This window comes from Amphiprion ocellaris, chromosome 11 (genome assembly GCF_022539595.1).
Source record: "Amphiprion ocellaris isolate individual 3 ecotype Okinawa chromosome 11, ASM2253959v1, whole genome shotgun sequence".
Classification (NCBI taxonomy): Eukaryota; Metazoa; Chordata; class Actinopteri; family Pomacentridae; genus Amphiprion; species Amphiprion ocellaris.
This window is the reverse complement of record NC_072776.1, coordinates 12,990,466-13,010,153: the sequence shown is the minus strand read 5'-3', so window position 1 is coordinate 13,010,153 and position 19,688 is coordinate 12,990,466. Positions and strand designations below refer to the sequence as shown.

General features: G+C 40.0%; 1 protein-coding gene across 3 annotated transcripts in view; it reads right to left on the bottom strand.

The window, feature by feature from the left end:
- Nucleotides 1-19,688, bottom strand: part of LOC111574054 (receptor tyrosine-protein kinase erbB-4-like) — a 316,603-nt gene that overhangs the window by 57,877 nt on the left and 239,038 nt on the right. For all 3 annotated transcript variants that reach the window (XM_055015213.1, XM_055015214.1, XM_055015215.1), the window contains 5 exons: nt 17,425-17,579; nt 15,761-15,805; nt 11,703-11,835; nt 8,091-8,213; nt 5,933-6,031 (listed from right to left, as the gene is read on the bottom strand). In XM_055015213.1, the coding sequence (XP_054871188.1) occupies nt 5,933-6,031; nt 8,091-8,213; nt 11,703-11,835; nt 15,761-15,805; nt 17,425-17,579 (555 nt within the window). The remainder of the gene's footprint in view (nt 1-5,932; nt 6,032-8,090; nt 8,214-11,702; nt 11,836-15,760; nt 15,806-17,424; nt 17,580-19,688) is intronic.

The following is a 19,688-nucleotide window of genomic DNA, read 5'->3' as shown; positions in this document are numbered from 1 at the left end:
GTCAAATAAAGAGCATTTGGCGCAAACAGCCTCAACTGTGGCACAATAGCAAGTAAGTGCTCCAATGTGCCATGTGCCCGATCACAGGGCGGTGATTATACACAAGTTTTTGGCCATAACAACACAACTGTTGCTCCTAATCCACTCTGCTTGCTAAATCTGGCTCCCCGTGACTTCTTCTTCATTTCCAAAATGAAATCAAATTGAGGCAGTGTCGTTTTGACACAGTTCAGAAGATTTATTGCTCATTGCAGATGATATTTGACGTGTTTACATAACAGGGCTTCAAGAGAGTGTTACAAGTGTTGCAGAGGCACTGAGAGCGCTGTATTCCTGCACCAGGGGACTACTTTGGCAAGGATGGTGGCCAAATTTAAATCAAGTAAGGTTTATGATGTTAATAGGCACAGTACATGGACCTAAATTTATGATACAATTTCATAGTTCACATTTCAGATGGTCTAAAACTGCACAATGTAAAGGGACTTTTAGAACTTCTTATTGATGAATTTGTTAATAACTCGTCACTAGGTTGTTTTTCTATTTATATACTCCAAATAAAAAACCCATATATGTGCAGGTAAGCACCCCCTTCATATTTTCATGATAGGTTATAATGTGCCCAAGCAGTCTTCTCATGATTTTTGGAGGACACATACGGGCACAAACATTCAAAAGCTCACACACTTCCAGAGAGTTCATCATGTTTACAAGTGTAGACTGAACCGCAAAAGATCATAAGAACCCTTATTCTGTTTAAGACTGAAGTTCCTCTTGAAGTGAGCAGCAAGGTTCCATGCATTCAGAAACAGTACAATTTCATGAAAAACCTCAACATCAAAAGAACTCGCCACTTCAACACTTTCAGCATTCTTTGTAGCGACCTAAAAACGTAGCAGAGCAAGGTGAGATGCTGTAAACCACGTGTCTCTGTCCTATAATACAGTACGAATTCTTACTGGTGGTGTCAAGTTTATAGTTTGGAAGGAAATTTAGCTGTTACAGAAATTGCTACTGTAAAAAATGTACACATATGAAGACGCTGCACCTACACTGATCAGCCACAACAACAACTAATAGTGTTTAGGTCTCCCATTGTGTTGCCAAAACAGATCTGATCCATCGAGGTGTGAACTCCACAAGACCTCTGAAGGTGTCCTGTGGTATCAAGCACCAAAGCATTAGTCATAAGTCCTAGAAGATGAAGCATGGGGCTTCCGGATATGACTTGGTTTTCCAGCACATGCCAGAGATGCTCAGTTGAATTGAGATCTCTGGAATATGGATGCTGAGTCCACCGTTTGAACTCTTTGTCATGCCCCTCAAACCTTTCCTGAACAAATTTTGCAGAGCGACAGGGTGCAATATCCTGCTGAAAGAGGCCGCAGTCATCAGTGATATTGTTACCAAGGAAGGGTGTACATGGTCTACAAGAATGTTTATGTAAGTGGTATGTTCCATGTACCGTGAATGCCAGGACCTAAGGTTTCCCAGTAGAACATTGCTTTAAGCCTCACACTGCCTACGCTGGCTTGCCTCCTTCCCATTGTGCGTCTTATTCTCAGCTAAACAACACTCTCATCCAGCTATTTAGAGGACGTACAAAAGATGTGATTCATCAGAAGAGGCCACTATCTTCTGACGCTCTTGTGCTATTTCTAGGTGCTGCACTGTGTCATCTGGATCCTTTCTGGATCCCGTCAACATTAAGTATTTTTCAGCACTTTGCACTACAGTAGCAGTACTGATTGTCCATCATTGGACCACTTTTGGTTGTTACTAACCACTGTGCATTCAGAACACGAACAAGACCTGCTTTTGTGGAGATGTTCTGATCCAGCTGATATCTTTATGCTTGCTTTTGTTTTATTTTTTTGCTTCCAAAATATCAGCTTCAAGAACTGCCTGTTCACTTGCTGCCTAATACTGTGTATCATACCCATTGGCAGGTGCCATTATAAAGAGAGAATCAGTGTTATCACTTCACCTGTCAGTGTTTTTATTGTCAATCCACATATAATCTGCATTATTGACTGTAGCAACATAAACCACTGCAACATAATATTCAAATGATACAGAAACACCCCCACAGACAGAAATAGGCCTTCATCTGTTCTGCACAACTACCTAGCACTCATGGATACACACACACACACAAAACATCGAGGCTACAAGGGTTATGGGTTAATGTGACAATTCATCATGAGATAGATAGCTGTGCAGCAAATACACAAGATAGGTGGAGGTGGCTGTGTGTGTGTGTGTGTGTGTGTGTGTGTGTGTGCGTGCGTGTGTGTGTGTGTGTGTGTGTGTGTGTGTGTGTGTGTGTGTGTGTGTGTGTGTGTGTGTGCGCACTGGGAAGAGACAGATATACAGTGAATAAAGTCCCACGGAACAGTGACAAAGAGATGCAACCACTACACAGGCAAGAATTTATATGGCTCATCTATCACAAGGCTTGCATAATCAGACCCTTGCTCATGTGCTGAAGGTGCCCAATGATGGCAGCAGATACAGTAAGGATGATGGTAAATTGTGCTGAAGTCTGGGAGAGAACTGGTCTTCTTGTCAGCCTGCTCTTTGGCGTTTTTGGGCAAGATCATCAAACAAATCTGGATTATTCCATTGTCCATCTGCCACTGAGATGTGGTACCTTGAACAGTGTTAATTCTTGTAGCCACTCTGTGTGCCGTGATCCACTATTAAATGACATAGTAAATATACATTAGTGTAGAATTATGGCAATGCATTTAAAGTCATTAAGTGCTGGGTGGGTGGAGATGCATCCCTTTAGGGTCTAGAAACACTACTTTTGAGCAAAGATATTGGTTACCTGAAGCACATATATCTTTGTTTGGGTTATTCCTTTTAGCACATTTCTTTTAGAAAGCTTATATAACTACAGATTTCTTTATTTTATTTTTATAACAACTAAAGGATAAAATCTAATCAAGAAGAAAGACTTGTTTTACTGTTGTTACTCCTGCAGTCCCCTATAAACAGAAATAAAGAGTTTAAAGGTCTTCAGAATTACATTAATACACAGCTTTTGGACATTTTAGTACAATTTGGAACCAAACTATGTTTTTATATTGAAATTTGTTAACAAGGTATACCCTTCTTTGCTTCAATTCCACCTATATCGAAAGAAATAAATACCACAACTTAGTTTAAAGTTACTTTCAAATTTGAATATATCACAAATCCAACATATCTTTCTCCACAGGAGCTGTAGAGATTTTAATGTATTTTGTTTCTCGGAAACTCTGTGTAACATTGTTTTGAGAAGTGCTTTTACTTATAAACGCACTGTGTGCATGCATTGTATTGTTAACAACGATTGTTGGCAGGCCTGTTTGATACCAATGTAGAACAACAACTGAGTAAAGCATAAATGAAAAAGACAGAAGACTATATTCTTCATTCACAGGAGAAACAGCATTACTAAACAAAAATGCTATGGGATATAGATTCATCTGGAAACAAGCATTAAACAGGAGCTCGGCTTTCAAAAGGAATACAATCACCCTGTCTTCCAGTAGCCACTATCATTATTGTGTACGGTACACAAACAAACATGCACACTCCTCAATTAATGCATATTAGTACATGCGTGGCAGTACTGCAGGGTTTTAACACACTGCTCTGTTGCCAAGCACTTGCAGCAGGGTGGCAGGGTTGACCCTTTATTTCTGGCCATTAGATTGCCGTTTATAAGGAGAAGCTTTCGCTGAGTGCTCCACAGGTAAGGAGTGGGCAAACTCTACACAGAAGCAAACACACAAACACACGCACACACACGCACTAAAAGCCAATCGATCCTCAGTGACATTCTTCAAACAGTCAGTGGCAAGTGAGTGTGGCCGGCAGCTAGAAGGTCACCAGTCAGAATTCCCAGTCTGACTGTGAAATAATGGATGGGAAAAGTAAATGAATGGCATTCTGCTTTCTGTTTGTAACTACCACTGATAGTCTCTGCAGCACAAGCTGGGCCCCCAGCTGCTCAGCAGTCAATAGACACAGCCCGTCTAACAAAAATGACATTCCTATAGGACTAAACTGTGTTCTCGTTTACATTTTGAAAGAAACCTATTTTCTCCCTTAGAGGTGAGGCTATGTGTTCAGGCACTGGAGCCACTTTTTAGGTTTAGGACAATATCACAGTTTAGATTAAAATACAATCCTTCCACAACATGACTGAAGTTTATCCACCATTTTTTTTGGGAGGTGGGGTTTGTGGGTTTGATCACAAATGTATTAGTGATACAAATGTTGCTGAATTATATAGGAATGCATTCATTGTGAGTCAGGGCTGAGGGAAGGTGATGGAAGGTATCTTTCAAAAAATATGATCAAACTCTAATGACTTTAATAGAAGAAATACAAAATCTGTGTTTGACTCTGATAATGTTTAGTGATGTTCTAGTTTGTGTTTTGGTTTTCTTGCTGACGTAGTCACATTCTGTGGCAGTTACATCTGTTTTAGTCCATAACAATAGACACAGCCATCACTAATCCATTCTTACATTTAATACCATTACGGCTTCCGTTACTTAAAGAAAAACTCTTCAGCCTAAGTTTATTCCTCCACTATTTAGATAAACAAAAATATGTGAATTTTAGTCCTCTTCACTGTTACTGATTCTCCAGCTCACAGCCACTATATGGTTGTCTAGTATGTCATATACAGAGCTGGGGGTTCCCAAACTTTTCAGGTAATGGTCAGGTAATGGATTATTGGAAACCATCTATAAAGATGACGATTGTAAAACTGGATGCTGGGACAGATCCATCTATATGATTTTCTGCTGGTACACAAACAAACACTGCTTATTATTTTATGTTTCTAATTTTTCTATATACTACAGGTACTATATACCTTTGTCTCTGTCCCCTATATGTTATCCTCTCATTGCTGCATCTGTTATTTTGATTGTCGGACAAGATCCCAAAGCACATAGAACATAAAATTAAACACATATGGGATATTCATCAAAGACGTCCAGACAAAAATAGAAATGCTAACACTTCAGAACTCTTCCTTTTAGACTGTCAAACTAAGTGCAAAACACGAGTGCAAGTGGGTCGCTTTCAATGTGTGTGCGTGTGTGTGTGTGTGTGTGTGTGTGTGTGCCTGTTTCTGCATGTGTACGTGTGTCGATGGGAGTTATTTCATCTGCATTGCATCATCACAGAGTAATAATTTTGATTTTTTTTTCACTTTTCCTTTTGAAATAAGCTAAGCTGTGAATGTTTTATAAATGGGGCCTTGTGCACAGCGATGGAAGCCTCTGGCATGATGTGAGTGTGTGTGTGTGTGTGAGTGAGTGTCTACATATGTGGGGCTCCTAGGGGCCCCATAGTTTCTAGTCTGGTGTCTAAGTTTAGTTCTTAAGAGCTTCATTTCATCACCGGAGCTGATGTGCAATTTGTGCTTTCTTGTAAAATCATTGAGACGTGGTTACACTATTCTGGTGACTCCTCCTCATACTTGACTCTGAGCCACAGTGAAAACAATGTCAGATCTTGTATCTTGTACAAAATCTGACTTGTACATCTTGTTTAGTGTATAAATAAGCAAATTTTGATCAATGATCTTTTTAAATAATTATCTGAGTGCACTGTATAATCATAATCAAGTCAACTGCTGTGCCTTTAATTGGCAAAGTGCTCAAATACTAACATATATATTAGTGGATTTCAATGGTGATGTGACTGTTACCAGCAAGATAATTGTGACTACGAATACTTGCTGTTCTAAATGAAATGATTAAAATCAGCAAAGTGATCTGTGATTTCTTCCTTTACTGATGTGACCAAATATTAATTGAATTTCATCCACAAAACACAACTTATTTTTTGCATAATATGACTTTGTATTGAAGAAAACTACACCTTAACCAACAGATTTTTTAGTTTCCAAGATACTCACGTCCATGAACTCCACATTGGCCTTGGGTCCCGTGGCCTCATTTAAGATTTTAATGGCTACAGGAATTTTCACAGTCTCACCCTCTGGGACCCAGATACCCTAAAGAAGAAACACACACACAAAAAGATGATGACTCATTACACTAATTGCAAACTCACAAATCTCCCACTTGCAAAAAAAAAAAAAAAAGATGGATGTTATAGATCCTGGAGGAACAGGAGGAATCTCAATTACTAAATTGAACATTTTTCACCCTGAATTCTCCTTTGTCAGTTTTCCAAATAGCTATGTTCTATATTCTCACAGGCAGAGGAGGAGAATGCACTACTGCTGTATGATTAAGGTTATTTTGTCCTTCAAATAAAATTAGGTAGAACTATTTAATCATTTTGAAGTTTCTAATTTCTAGTAGGATTAAAGTGAATTAGAGGCTGCTGAAGTGGACAAAGCATTTTGAAAGAGGAGGGAAACAAAGTGCCTCTCAACTTTTTAAAAATGTTTAAAAATTTCTCCATCTTTGTCCTGCACATTCCCAGTGACAGTAGGCCCAGCACTTTACAACACGTCCTCTCTTCAACGACATGCCTCTAAACATGTACAGATGATTATTATTCAGCTCAGTGACTTATATTTTAATTCACATGCACACACAGTATGAAAGGTTGTGCATTAATTTACTAGCTGACACAGTTGTTGTCATGCTGTTAAACACCTCAGTATTTAAGCCACATTTCAGATCTTGCTGTTTGCAGCAGTGTGTTTAGTGAATACTGTCCCCCTAAATAGGGTGCGGTGATTAAAACTGCAAAACAAGCAAGCAAACAGGTGGTATTTCCTTACAATTAGATCATTATTAGACTGTTCATATGAGTAAAAATCTACTTTGCAATGCAAACCAAACTGTGTTGCAGTTAAAAGTTACATGCGGTTCATAAACTCTGAATCTTGGCACATTTTCATCTTATACTACACTGAGGTGAGTTCCTCGGTTCAGCCAGGTGGGGAATTTACCACCAGCTCTGAAATAAGATTCAGAAAAAGGGACAACATATGCCTTAAAAACAGAAATGACCAGTTTTAAGATTAATGCTAGTTTTAGTTATCTTACTCTTGTCTATGTTTTGGTATCTTGGGGGCAAGAAAGCAGAGTTATTGGTGGTCAGTTTGAATGCTCATCTTCAACACTGACAACAAATTATGACTTTAAACAATTAGACCAGGGCTGCACAGTGGTTTGGTGGTTAGCACTTTTGCCTTGCAGCAAGAAGATCCCTGTGCCTTCCTGGGATCTTTCTGCATGGAGTTCTCCAGGTGCTCCGGCTTCCTTCCAGAGTCATACATGCTGACGTTAATTGGTAACTCTAAATTGTCCATAGGTGTGAATGCGAGTGTGATTGTTCATCTGTATATGCAGCCCTGTGATAGACTGGTGACCTGTCCGGAGTGTCCCCTGCCTCTGCCCTAAGTCAGCTGGGATAGACTCCAGCCCCCCACGACTCTAATGAGGATTAAGCAGTGTATAGATAATGAACGGATGAATGGACAATTAGACCAAAGCTGCTGAGGGGAGATTTCTCTGCTGGCTGCCTTGAATGATTTCAGCTTCACAAGAGTGTCTGACTGATGTGTCCTGACCGCCCAGAAGCTGTCAGGATCCTGTGACTCGCTCATGACAGTCTAAAGTGACTATTTATTCTTACACGTCTGTCCCCAGGATAGCATGAAATACATTCCTTTGAAAAAGGACATATGTGCTACCATACCTCTGACCTAAAAGTGTGCTCTAATATGAATGGATGGATCCACAAAATGACCAGTTATAATTTCAGGGAGGGAAATAGTCTGTTCTTTCTAATTTCAGCTGTTTTCATCTGCCTCTCCCCAACCCATCATTGTACTGGTGGTGACCTCAGCTACCTCTTATTTCACTGTCACCCCAGGGGTCTCGATGTCTGCTATTACTTATTCTTTTCATCTCCCGCCTCCAGCCTTCCATCTCATTTCCTGTCATTAATGATCCTGCAATCCGTCTCTTATGTCTTCCTCTCATGATGTGAGATTGTGAAGACAATTTCACATCATGATCTCAACGTTTATTTAGAAAAGTACCAACTGAGGTGCAAACGGTTGTATTGCTATGTTTTTGTTTGTGTGTTACCTTGTAAACAGTCCCAAAGGCCCCAGAGCCGAGGATCTTAACTCTTTTGAGTTCTGTTTCTTTCAGGATGCGGAGTTGGGCTTGATTGGGTGCTGTCCCACTGGGTGTTAAAGGCTCCACCAACTGAAAAACACAACCAAAAACACTGAATGTTCATTCAATGAGCATCCTAACACAAACCCAGTAACAAAAGTCCAAACATGGAAAAAGGAGTTCTTTTTGAGCATCCCTCTTCTGCCTACAAAGTCAGCATCGTGCTTTTCACCAATAAGTCAGTATTTATCATGTGAAAACTCCTAAAGATCATTGAAATATCCAATATTACTTGTATTGTTGAGCAATTAGATACAAGTTAGATTTAGGGGATTCTTGGAAACACAAAACACTCCAGTGTTCAAGTGTGGACACATGCCTAGGTAAATTTAAAAAACTCTTTCTCCAGGAGATGCCTTCACCTTTTATACCACAATTAAGGTAACGAAGCGCCTTTCGCATGACTGTTAATAATAGCGGCATAAAAAGCTGTTTATGAAAGAGCTGTGACCTAATTTCTAGGAAGTCACGCTGTGAAGCTTTTATCACGACACAACTACAATTACTATAGAGTTACCTGAAACTTGGACTAGACAGAGGAGTTTCTTTAAGAAGAGACATTTTAAATATAGATATAACGTTTACTATGTTGCCAAATACATAGTCTTACGTCCAGTTACATTTACTATCCAGTACTTCTGGTGACTGCAGGGTTACACAATTTTTTTCCCCCACCAGCAAGACAAATCCAGAGCATGAAGTGTCATTACCAGTTTAAAATCAGTGAAGTGAAAGTGAGACATTTAATATGAGAACAGAAGATCGAGATGGGGATAGGTGGAAGAAATGTGAGAAAAAGATTACGGGAGGTGGATAATTGCAGAACCCGAACAGGAGTTGACACTTGTTGTCTCATTACCGCACAAGTGGAGGAACGAACAGATGAAATAGTAAGAGGGGGAGAAAGATAATATCCATGGAGAGAGGGAGGGAGATGTGGAGCAGGAGAGGAAAGAGGCAGAACCAACAACAAGACAGCGATGGAGAAGCCAGCCGCTGAATTAGTCAGAGGACGCAACAGCATAAGTGAGGGAGCAATATAAGGAGAATTACAGAAAAGGGGGGTGGGAGATTAGAGAGGGAGGGAGGGCACAGAGAGGAGAACAGAGAGCGTAAATCAGCCTGGCTGTGGTCGGCAGCTTCTGTCCCTCTGGCTTATGGTTACCATTTGATTAAAAACAATAGCCATTCTTCATTTAAATGGAATAACAAATCAGCTTCTGCAGGGTAGAAACAAGAAAGGCGGGGTACCACAAACAGACAATACAGATGTCTTTAAAATGATCCACCCATTCACACACACACACAAAGAAAGACACGGCTCTGTTATTTCACTGTGCTGGGAGCTGTCCAGCATCTGTGGTGCTGAAGATGTGAAGCAGCCACCGTACAGAAGAGTGTAGCTGTCCACCTTCTCGCTCTACTTTGCAGTGCTGAAACCAAACCAATGAATGTGTAGTCACACACACTGTTTGATACAAATGAGACACCTTTCCTGACAACCGGCAATAATTGATGAGAAGACACTTTTACATGCTACTCCGGCATTTAAAAAGAGAAACACAAAGTTCCCAATTCTAACAGGTAAGATGATGAAGAGATGCAATCTACTGCCTTAAATATGTGCTGATCAGCCTCAATAGCCAAAATAGCTACCTCTCTATGGTGTGGAGGCAGTTCAGAAAGTAATCTCACATTAAAAAGGTCTGCAAATAAGAGATTTCAGTTTTGCATTTGAATATATTTGCAATTTTTCTACGAAAAACTCATTTTCACTTATTCATAATGGATTACTTATAAAGTAGGTTGAAGAGTAACAATGGCAATTTAATTTAAAATTAGACGTACAACATAACAAAAACTCAAGTAAAGAGGTCCCAGCAATTTCCAAATCCAGGTTACAGTATGTGAATGCAGCTCTAAAAAGCAAGTGTGAAATTGATCATAGTGAGGACATATTTGTGAGTGATCGCTACAGGATGGAAGTGAAAGTGATGTGTAGTACCTTCACTTAACTAGTTTTCAGAGTTAATTTTATAGCAAATGATTATCAATCAACAGACCTGCAATACAGGATTTGCTCTGTAATTAGATATAATGCATAATTCAATAAAAAAATTAACTATTAAAGAGGATTTCTCTCTTTTTTTTCAGACAGTATGAATTCAGTCAGAGCATAAGAAGCTATTTGAAGTCCTCATCCTTAAATCTCAGGCTTTCATTTCCATTTCTACTCCTGCGTGGCATTTCTTTTTATAACCTTGACACTGCTTGTCACTGCTTTTGGAGCATCATTGCCATGTAATCGCAGTTTGGATGATTTGCATCTGAGAAGATGCCTATGCATTGATTGCATAAATGCATAAATCAAGTAAACTTCTGCCGACATCTTCTGAATGCTCTGGGGTGAAAAAAAAGTTTCTTAAAGTTAATTTTGAAAGAAAATGCACCAGATTTGCAGTACATCATATTAAAGCTTTGAACATGACAGCAGGCTGCTTCCTCGTGCAGGTCTGTTTTTAAAGTAGTCTTCACTATGCTGCTATGTAATTTCTTACAAGAAGTACCCTAAACATTAATGTAGCCAGCACTGTCTGAACTTATGTATGAAAAAAAGTAGAAAAGAAAGACTTATGCGAGTACTTAAGAAACAGCCTCAGTATAAGTGTGGCCCATATGTGACAGAGTACAGTATAATACTATAAGTATAGTAATATGCTATATCAGTGCTACTTTGTCAAGACACTTCACTGCTACTTGTGTGTTCTGAAGAGAGAGAAAGCTGTGAAAAAAGACTCTCCTCTCACTGGGAGCACAGAAGTGCATTACATGATGCACTCTTGTCATTTTACCACAAAGAAAGAGTGCTTTCTCCTCTTTTAATGCTCTGGTCCCTTACCTCTTCCTGAAACAAGTGTCCTCTACAGTACACTGTGGCAAAGTCAACACATGAGCCTCAGAGTTTCTGAAACTTTCTACAATCATCATTTGGAAATATGAAGCCTCATTTGGTTTCTCTCTTTATCACTCTGGCTTTTCTCTTATATTGTAGCTGGGAGTTTACGCACAAACAACTACAATACAATCATATACAGAATTGCAAACAGAGGCCCTAGTAAACAATGTAATCATGCAAATCAGACAAGCTGCCTCAGGCATCTCCTATGTTTTGGTCTTGTTTTCCTCTAAAATCAGAACAATATTTGTCCTAAGCACTGTCATGGCATGTGTATAATATAAACACAGTCAAATATCATTCTGCCACTGTTTTACTGATTATTAATCATTTTATTTTTGTATTCTGAATGCCTTCAATTCTCTAAACTTATGGTAAAACTATTTGTCCGTATGATATAACATCAAAAGTTTGTACTGTACTGGATTGCAGCAAGACTTCTTACAACCCGTTAACTTTGAATTCACTTCAATTAAACTCCTTTGTTTCTCACGATGGTTCATTGCAAAAAGCAGCAATTTCTCCCTTCTTCCGGCTTGTTTTTCATCTTCTGTCGTGCTTACCTCTGTCTCCAGGAAGCGACGAAGTGCCCTCTTCTTTTTAATGTTCTTTCGGCGCAGAGACACCGCGACGCTCAGTACCATGATCACCACCATGAAAAGGCCGCCGATCACCCCTGCTGCAATCAGAGGGGTTCTGGAGACAAGAAAGAGGAGTGAGAGGAGGAGGGAAATGAGAGGATGAAAAAACAGGAGGCATGCAGTGAGATGACAGAAGGTTGAATAAGTTGAGTAGCAGCACAGAGGATAAGGACAGGAAAAAAAATACAAGAGTGCATCACAGTTATGCACACACACAATAACAAGCAAATACACAAACACAAAACATGTTTCTAAAGTATATGCTTATGTGGGAGCTCCTTAAAAAACCTCTTCACCTTCAGTTTTTTGTCGGTTTTCCACTAAGCTTCATTGGGTAACAAATATGCCTCCATGCCCTCTCATTAAAACCCAGGCTGAGATCAAAAACATGGAAATAACCATCAAAGTGAATCCTCAGTACCACACTGATGCTTGTCATTTGAAATCAAGACCCTCAATAATTTTCCTGATATGCTCCCCATACTGCCTGCAGAGTTGCTACAGAGGAGGCAAAGAGTTGGCTCTCCAGTATACTTGCCCACTGCTTTTTTTTTGGATTTGTTTTTTGATGTATTGAAAGAGCCTCATTTGCCCGAAGCACACTCAGACTCTGCCCTAAATTAGTGGGAAAAAAGAACGGCACATCATAGACTGCAAGGATTCACCCCATAAAATGTTATCGCAGTCGGCCGTCTTTTCCTGGGAAGTGAAGGATCCTGTATCTCCCCCACATCTCTCTTTGGCTTCACAGGGAGGAAATCACTATACTTATAACATGTGATGGTTTAGAGCTGGTGAGAGTCCAACCGATAAATATATATTGGCCAGTATTACCTTTACTGCAGATATGTTAGAAAGAAAAAGAAATGTCTTAAATTTTAGAAGCTGTCTGACCCGGCATATATTATTCACCTGGATGATTTACTTTCTCAGCTATAATATGTGATGAATACATGCAATAATCACAGTTCTTTGACAGAACAGCTTGACATTTTGCAACATATGAGGAGGAGACTCTCAAATCTGTCCATTAACTATGAAGCTACAGCCAAGAGATGGTCAGTTTAGATCAAAAATGCATATCAGCACCTCGAAAGCTAACCCATTAGCATGTTAGAGATTTTAAATTCAACCTTCACATGCAGACAAATGTAAAAAATGACAGCATTTTTGGTAGCAACATCTTGAGTCTTGCTGTCACAATGAGGTTTGCAGGTAATCAGAGCAGAGTGCAGGAATTCACTGCACCTGGCCAAGAAACAATCCAGCATATAATCCCTGTGAAGCCACAAAGTGTTTTTACAGTCAGGGTTTTAAATGGATTAAATAAATGAGATATGCTATAATGTGATAATGAGTGAGCTTTAGAGGTGCTGGTAGACTATTTTGGAAGAAACCCAGGCTAATTGTCTCCCCGTTTCTTGTCTTTATGCTGTTAACTGTCCCCTTGTTGTAGCTTTAAATTTAATGGATAGAAACCTGAGTGGTATCAATCTTCTCATCTAAGTATCGGCAGGGCAGAGACAGAGTAAATTTCACGTCTAACTATTACTGAAATAAACACATTTAATCCTGTGAATCTCAACCATTTTCTGGGCATTTGCACACATCTATTGTGCAGCATAATAAAGCCACTAAATTTCTTTGATTATTCATTTTACAAAACTTTTAATAATCTGGGGTAAACCTGCACAACATTTTTCCAAATGTCCACAGGTGGTACGGCTACTAAATAAAAGGTGACACTATGAATGATAGATATTTCACTACTTTCCCTACTACTTTCTTTTCCAATTTATTTCCACACTTGTTTCCCATCTATTCTTTATAAACACGGCCTGCAGTTCAGCTGAAAAGACCCTGAATATTTGCCACATGACTATTGGTCACAGCTGAGTCACAAATAGCTTCCTGTGATTTACAGAATCTGGTTGGAGCAAATTGTTTATGTTATTGGCAATTTTTTAAATGAGACATGAAAAGTCACAATCTTAAGCTTAGATTTTGTAAATGTTTTGGACTGAACCGTTTGTTACCAATGAACAGTTAAATGACCTTCAGAAAGGTAGAAATCTGACAATTCTTTCTGTTTTTACAGTATCTTGCTCTGGTAAAGGATGTAATTTTTAGTTGTGTTTTTTGTTTTTGTTTGTTTGCTTGTTTTAAAGACAACACGTCTTGAAATAGTCTCCCTTAGCCAGAAGGTTAATTGGTATTTATTAATTTTTTAAATTTTTTATTTTTTACAATAGTACTGACTTTTACACTGTATAAAGAGTCTTTAGCTTTAGTAATCAAAGTACATTTTGGAACAAAGGAGTGAGGTTAATTAGTCTAAACCCAACACTATATGGCTGATATATGCATGTGTGCCCATATCTCCTACTCTTGAATAACTTCAATAAAAAGATGACTGATGGCCAGCATTCACAGACATACAGTAACTACAAAAAGCCACATATCAGTTAGAAAGAGTGGCCACTGAGGATTTTATGCAATTTGAAATGTCATCGTAGCAACAAGATATACTTTAGATGTCTAATTCATTCCATACACTCCACTTCACTGGTCTTTCAACTGACATTAAAAGGTCCCTTGAGAGATCCTATGAAGCTCAGCTGTACTATAAATATACCTAGGATGTAGTTTTAAAGATCACCCAGCAAGCCACCTTTGCACATGACCAGAGATGGATTTGACCAGATTAAATGCAATGCTTCTGCACCATTACAGCAACATACAAAATTTATTAATTCCACCACCAGAAGCTAATGAAAGAACACAGACAACTTAGATAATCTCACATTAAATGAAGATGACACTGTCACATGGGAACGTGTTTGATGAGCAATTACTCAGTTTTATCTGGCAAAATATTGCATAAGTAAGTAACAGGAAGTGATTAATCCAGCTTAACCAGATATGCACACAATCCCTACAAGATGCAAGTTAATGCCAGGTAGAACAATAGCCGTAGAGGGCTTTGTGTATTCACATATTTCTGATAAGCCCCTTTGAGCCGTGCTCAAGAACCAGTACTTTCTAAAAGGTAACACATTTACAACACATGTGACACCTCAGAGCTGGCAGCTAAGCCTGATAGCTCCGGCGAGGATACGGCTGCATCCTAGCCAGAGCTATTGGAGATCTGATAAGAGCTGATCTGTTCACCAGGTCGGCTGATAGCTACATTCCCCCATCTGCTGCAGCTCCCCTTCATCCTGTTGGCAGTGTCCCAAATACTATTTCAGGAGGAAATGTGTAGATTTTGATCAGCCCTCTAAATGGCATGTTTTTTTCTCCCTCATCATCTATGGCCTCAGTGAAGGATCCAGGATAATATTGATCAGTAAATAACAAGGAAAAGAAGCCTGGCTTTTCACTGATTATCTCTGTGTGGATTTGACTTACTCACAAAGATGTGCAGTATGCTGCTAGATACTATAAGCATGTTTCCATTTTTTCCTGATGGATGTATCACACAGTGACTTTTACTTAATACCTGGCATTTGCTTGACTCTGTTATTTTTGGTGTGCTGCAGATCTCCATCACTAAGTTTTGCATCGTTGGCTCCTCCCTCTGCTTACAAGAGTTTGTTGCTTTTCCTCTAAATCATCCCCTAAACGCCACCCAACAATTCTCAGCACCACTTGATGCCAAACTGCTCCACTTATGAAGTCTCAAATCCATTTGTTGGAAACTGTGAGCAGCATTTTCTTCCACTCTCTCCCCCCCAAAGCCTCACAACAAACGCTAAAGCCTTATCAATTTATCAAGAACCAGGCAAACTGCTTGTGCACACACACACACACACAGGCATGCATGCACAGAGAGGCATTAAGGACACTCACAGGGATTTTGGGCCTTCAAGCTAGCCATTAATCAGAGACTTTGCTTACTGTGATTCTTCTGTGCGTGTGCATGTGTATGTGTGTTTGGACACTGGAGAACAGGAAATCCACAGCAAGGAATTTTGTACCTGTCCATCCAGCCAATGCAGTCCTGAAGTCTTGGTCCAATACACCTTGGTAGACAAACACAAGACAAGCAAAAAAGTTAAACAACCCTCAAACATTCATAGGTTGTACCTCGGCATGTTGAGACCCTGGAGTGAGTCGAGCAAAGCAATAACTAATAGGTAGCTAAAATTACCCAGAATGTGTTGAATTTAAATGAAGTTTTCAGAGATTTTTTTTTCTTTTCCTCTCTCATTGTCAAACACATGCCAAGACAGAACCAAGATGGCTTTGCATTCTAAACTCCTCATGCCTGTGGGCAAACTTGAAATGTGAAATGAGTTCTGAATTAAACCCTTGTTGGCTCTTACTCAGCTTCACTCTACAACTCAGTGAGAGTTCAGTGACAGATTACAAAGCTGGAATTTCTTCTGATGGAAAGCACTGATCTCTGCTGGAAGCTTAACCGGTCCTCTTGTATCAATGTTTCAAGCCTCCAATGCTCAGTGTGCACTGGTGGCATTATACAGAACATACTATATACAGCAAAATGGATTGGCTCTTGACTGTTGAAACGTTTTCTGTCTCTTTCCTTGTCACTCTCCAATCCCTCCTCCATCAGATTGTTTTTTCTTAAGAGGCGGACCTGTTTATGAAGCTGTACCTGTGACAAAGTGTCAGTCTGGTGTTTTCCTTTTACGACTACATTGTTATACTCAAGCAAGGTGGAGATTCTCAGTTAGAAGAGGAGAATAAACACATAAGAAAAGTGACATGAACTCCCAGTGGAGACACAAAATGATGGTGATTCTGGCCTCAAAATGTGTGGTTTTATTTTTTTAATTTTTTTAATTACATACATGACTCCTTCCTGGATTATAATGGCTTAGCTGTAACTCTAGTGTGTGGCTTTCACTAGAATATACACATCTATGACGTCCCTCCCTCTGTCTATATCGACCAATCCGCTACTTACTGCAGCTCTAGCACAGCAGCTCACCGTTGACTCTGCTCAAACACAGTCCAACTATGAATTTCTACACAATGGCAAGTATTAACATTGGAATAAATCAGCCACATCAGCTATGTAGTTAAATTGGAAATTGGTTTTTAAAGAAGAACAATGATTTGTATCTAGTGTTTTGCTTTTGAGATGGCCATTGGTACACTGCAGCTTCAAGGTGGAAATTCTCAGCCCTAACAGTAATATGTCTTTCAGTGTGTGTGTGCATGTGTGTATATATATATATAAGCTGGAATATCTACACCTTTGGGATTTGTCTTAAGAATTTTAATCAAGAACAAGGTTCGAAACAGGGCAAAGGTTAGGTTATGTGAAGAAATAGTCGATGGAGGTTGATTGTTACACGTTTTCATTTGTTATTTTATGGTTGGGAGTTTAGATTTGGGTACAAGGGGAAAAACAGAAGGTCACTTGATTGAAACAAATAGCCAGCCTCCTCTAAAACCATCTTGAGTAACAAATGGCATGCATTTTTGTTTGATTCATTTTACTTGGTTTTATCAGGTAAAATGACATCCTGGACTTCTTGCTTTCATTTATCTTTTACAGACTGAACTGTCTTCAGATTTATGAAGGAACAACTGAAATGCCTTGTTTTTTTTCGTGGTGCGGTGAGCATTAAACCCCACAGCTCTGACTTGTCCTTGTCCTCACTGCACTCACCCCTGGGTGCAGTTGGCATGGCAGGGATGGCATTCATTGTTGACTTCAGCGTACTTGAAGATGAAGCTATTGGCACCTTGCAGGCCATCGGGACACTTTTCCACACAGTTCGGACCATCCTTGAAATGAAGGCATTTCACACAATGCTCCGGGCCCTGTGGGCAGCGGAAAAACAACAGACATTCTTTTTATAGACGCAGATTTTCATTTTGAAATCCTCCTACATCAGATGGCTGTATATGAGACTGAATATTGTGTCACAGTACAATTCTAGCAATGATGACGACGGGCAATTTGGTTTGGAAAAAGCCCATAGTTTGTGAACAATGGCAATCGTGATAACTCACTCAAGTATATCAACCAGAATTTCCTGGAGACTGTTTTTTTTTATGGCTGTTGGATGTGTCAACAGAAAACATGTTTTTGCAACAGGTTCAGGTATCTTTAACTCTAATGTATTTATTTCAAATATATTGTGGTAGGAGAATATACTGCAGTTTAACCTGGCATTACTGAGTTGGGCATAATCTGCGTGACTGTAAACTGACTGATTGGTATATTTATACATGGACAACTTGCGACTAAGTGCTGGTGCAGCTCTACAGATAAAACTGGCCCACTTGCATCTGTGTGGCAGTGAGCGCTTGGGAGTGAGAGATAACAGAAGGCAATAGACAGAAGGTGAAAGCGGCGAGAGAAGGGAGATGAGAAAAGCAGAAGAGGAAGTAAGGTGCAATAACAAGGGAAGGGGAGAGAGCGGACATGGTTGCCGAACAACGGAGCAGAGGAGAGAGACGGCGGGAGCGAGAGAGAGGAAGAGGGAACGGGAGGGAGAAAGCAGACGAGACGCATAAAGCAGTGCGAGCAGAGAAGGCAGATAATAACCATCGCTCACAGCACACACAATGACCATAACAATCCGCCTAGAACAGGATTTATGGAGCTAATATAGGCGAGGGAGGGGATGGGGAGGAGAGGAAAAGCGGTGAAGAGCTCTCCCAGACAGGCCTCGGAACATCAGCGGGCCTAAAGAACATCTCTGTGGCAAACAGCGCACGTAAACACAGCGAGGGGAAATCAAATCTGCAACCACACCTTTGGGTCACATCAGCGACATAAACGCCACATAATAATTAGGAGATGCATTACAACATGCTGTACACATGACAAATGCAGGTGAGGGAGAAGCGCACACACACACACGCGCGCGCACGCACGCACACACACACACACACACACACACACAGACACACACACACACACACACACACACACACACACACACACACACACACACACACACACACACACACACACACACACTATCCTCTCTAAACAGAGGGCCACCAAGATACAGAGATGATGGCAAAGGTAGATAACCGTACTTTGGTAAGTGGAGGAGTGTGTGTGAGTGCTTATTCATCCAAAACCTGAAGTAGTGTTTTGTAGGGGCCTGCAAGCATGTGTGTGTGTGTGTGTGTGTGTGTGTGCCTATACACTAATGTCTCTGCGTGTGCTCTTTATACCTTGTGTGTGTGTGTGTGTTGACATGCACTCACTCCGGTATAATTATGCAAATTGAAAGTCTCGCTGCTCTCTGTGGCTTTAGCGTTGAGCCTGGCACTTTGCTTTTATGAGTGTCTTCCCACCCGTGGCTATTGGTGTGTGTGTCTGTGTGCGTGTGTGTGTGTGTACACAACAGTCCCATCACATCAGCAAGCTAAATTATGTGACAGAACAAGCAAACAGTGTTTGGTCCAGCAGGGTATTAGGGCAACCAAAGCACCGACCAAAGCATCCTGCTGTAAATTTAAATTGGTCTGCCTGTGCGCTTAACACGACAGTTTGTGTGTGGTGCTTTTGGTTGTGTGTGTGTGTAAATTACTATTTCTTTTTCTTGTTCGCGCTGGGATTCCAGGAGGGAATGACCTGTAATCTTAATGGTGTCAGGGCTTCAAAAAATGTTTATACAAAGTGCACTGACATAAATGTGTACATGGATGACCAAGGAACAAGGCAATTTTATTAAAAAAAAAATATTATTTATAAGGGTTTTCTTTGCACTTGTCAATTATATGATGTTAAAAACAAGTTTCCATTGCCTGCTGTGAGTAAAGCATTAGCACGATGCACTCTTTTGGTGAAGACACAGTAATAAATCAGCTTTCTAGAGATGGGAAGAACAAGCCAACAAGTGTGTTTGCATCACTGATCAACAACAGCAGCTACTCTAGATTTACCATCATCCTCTATTTTGTCCATAA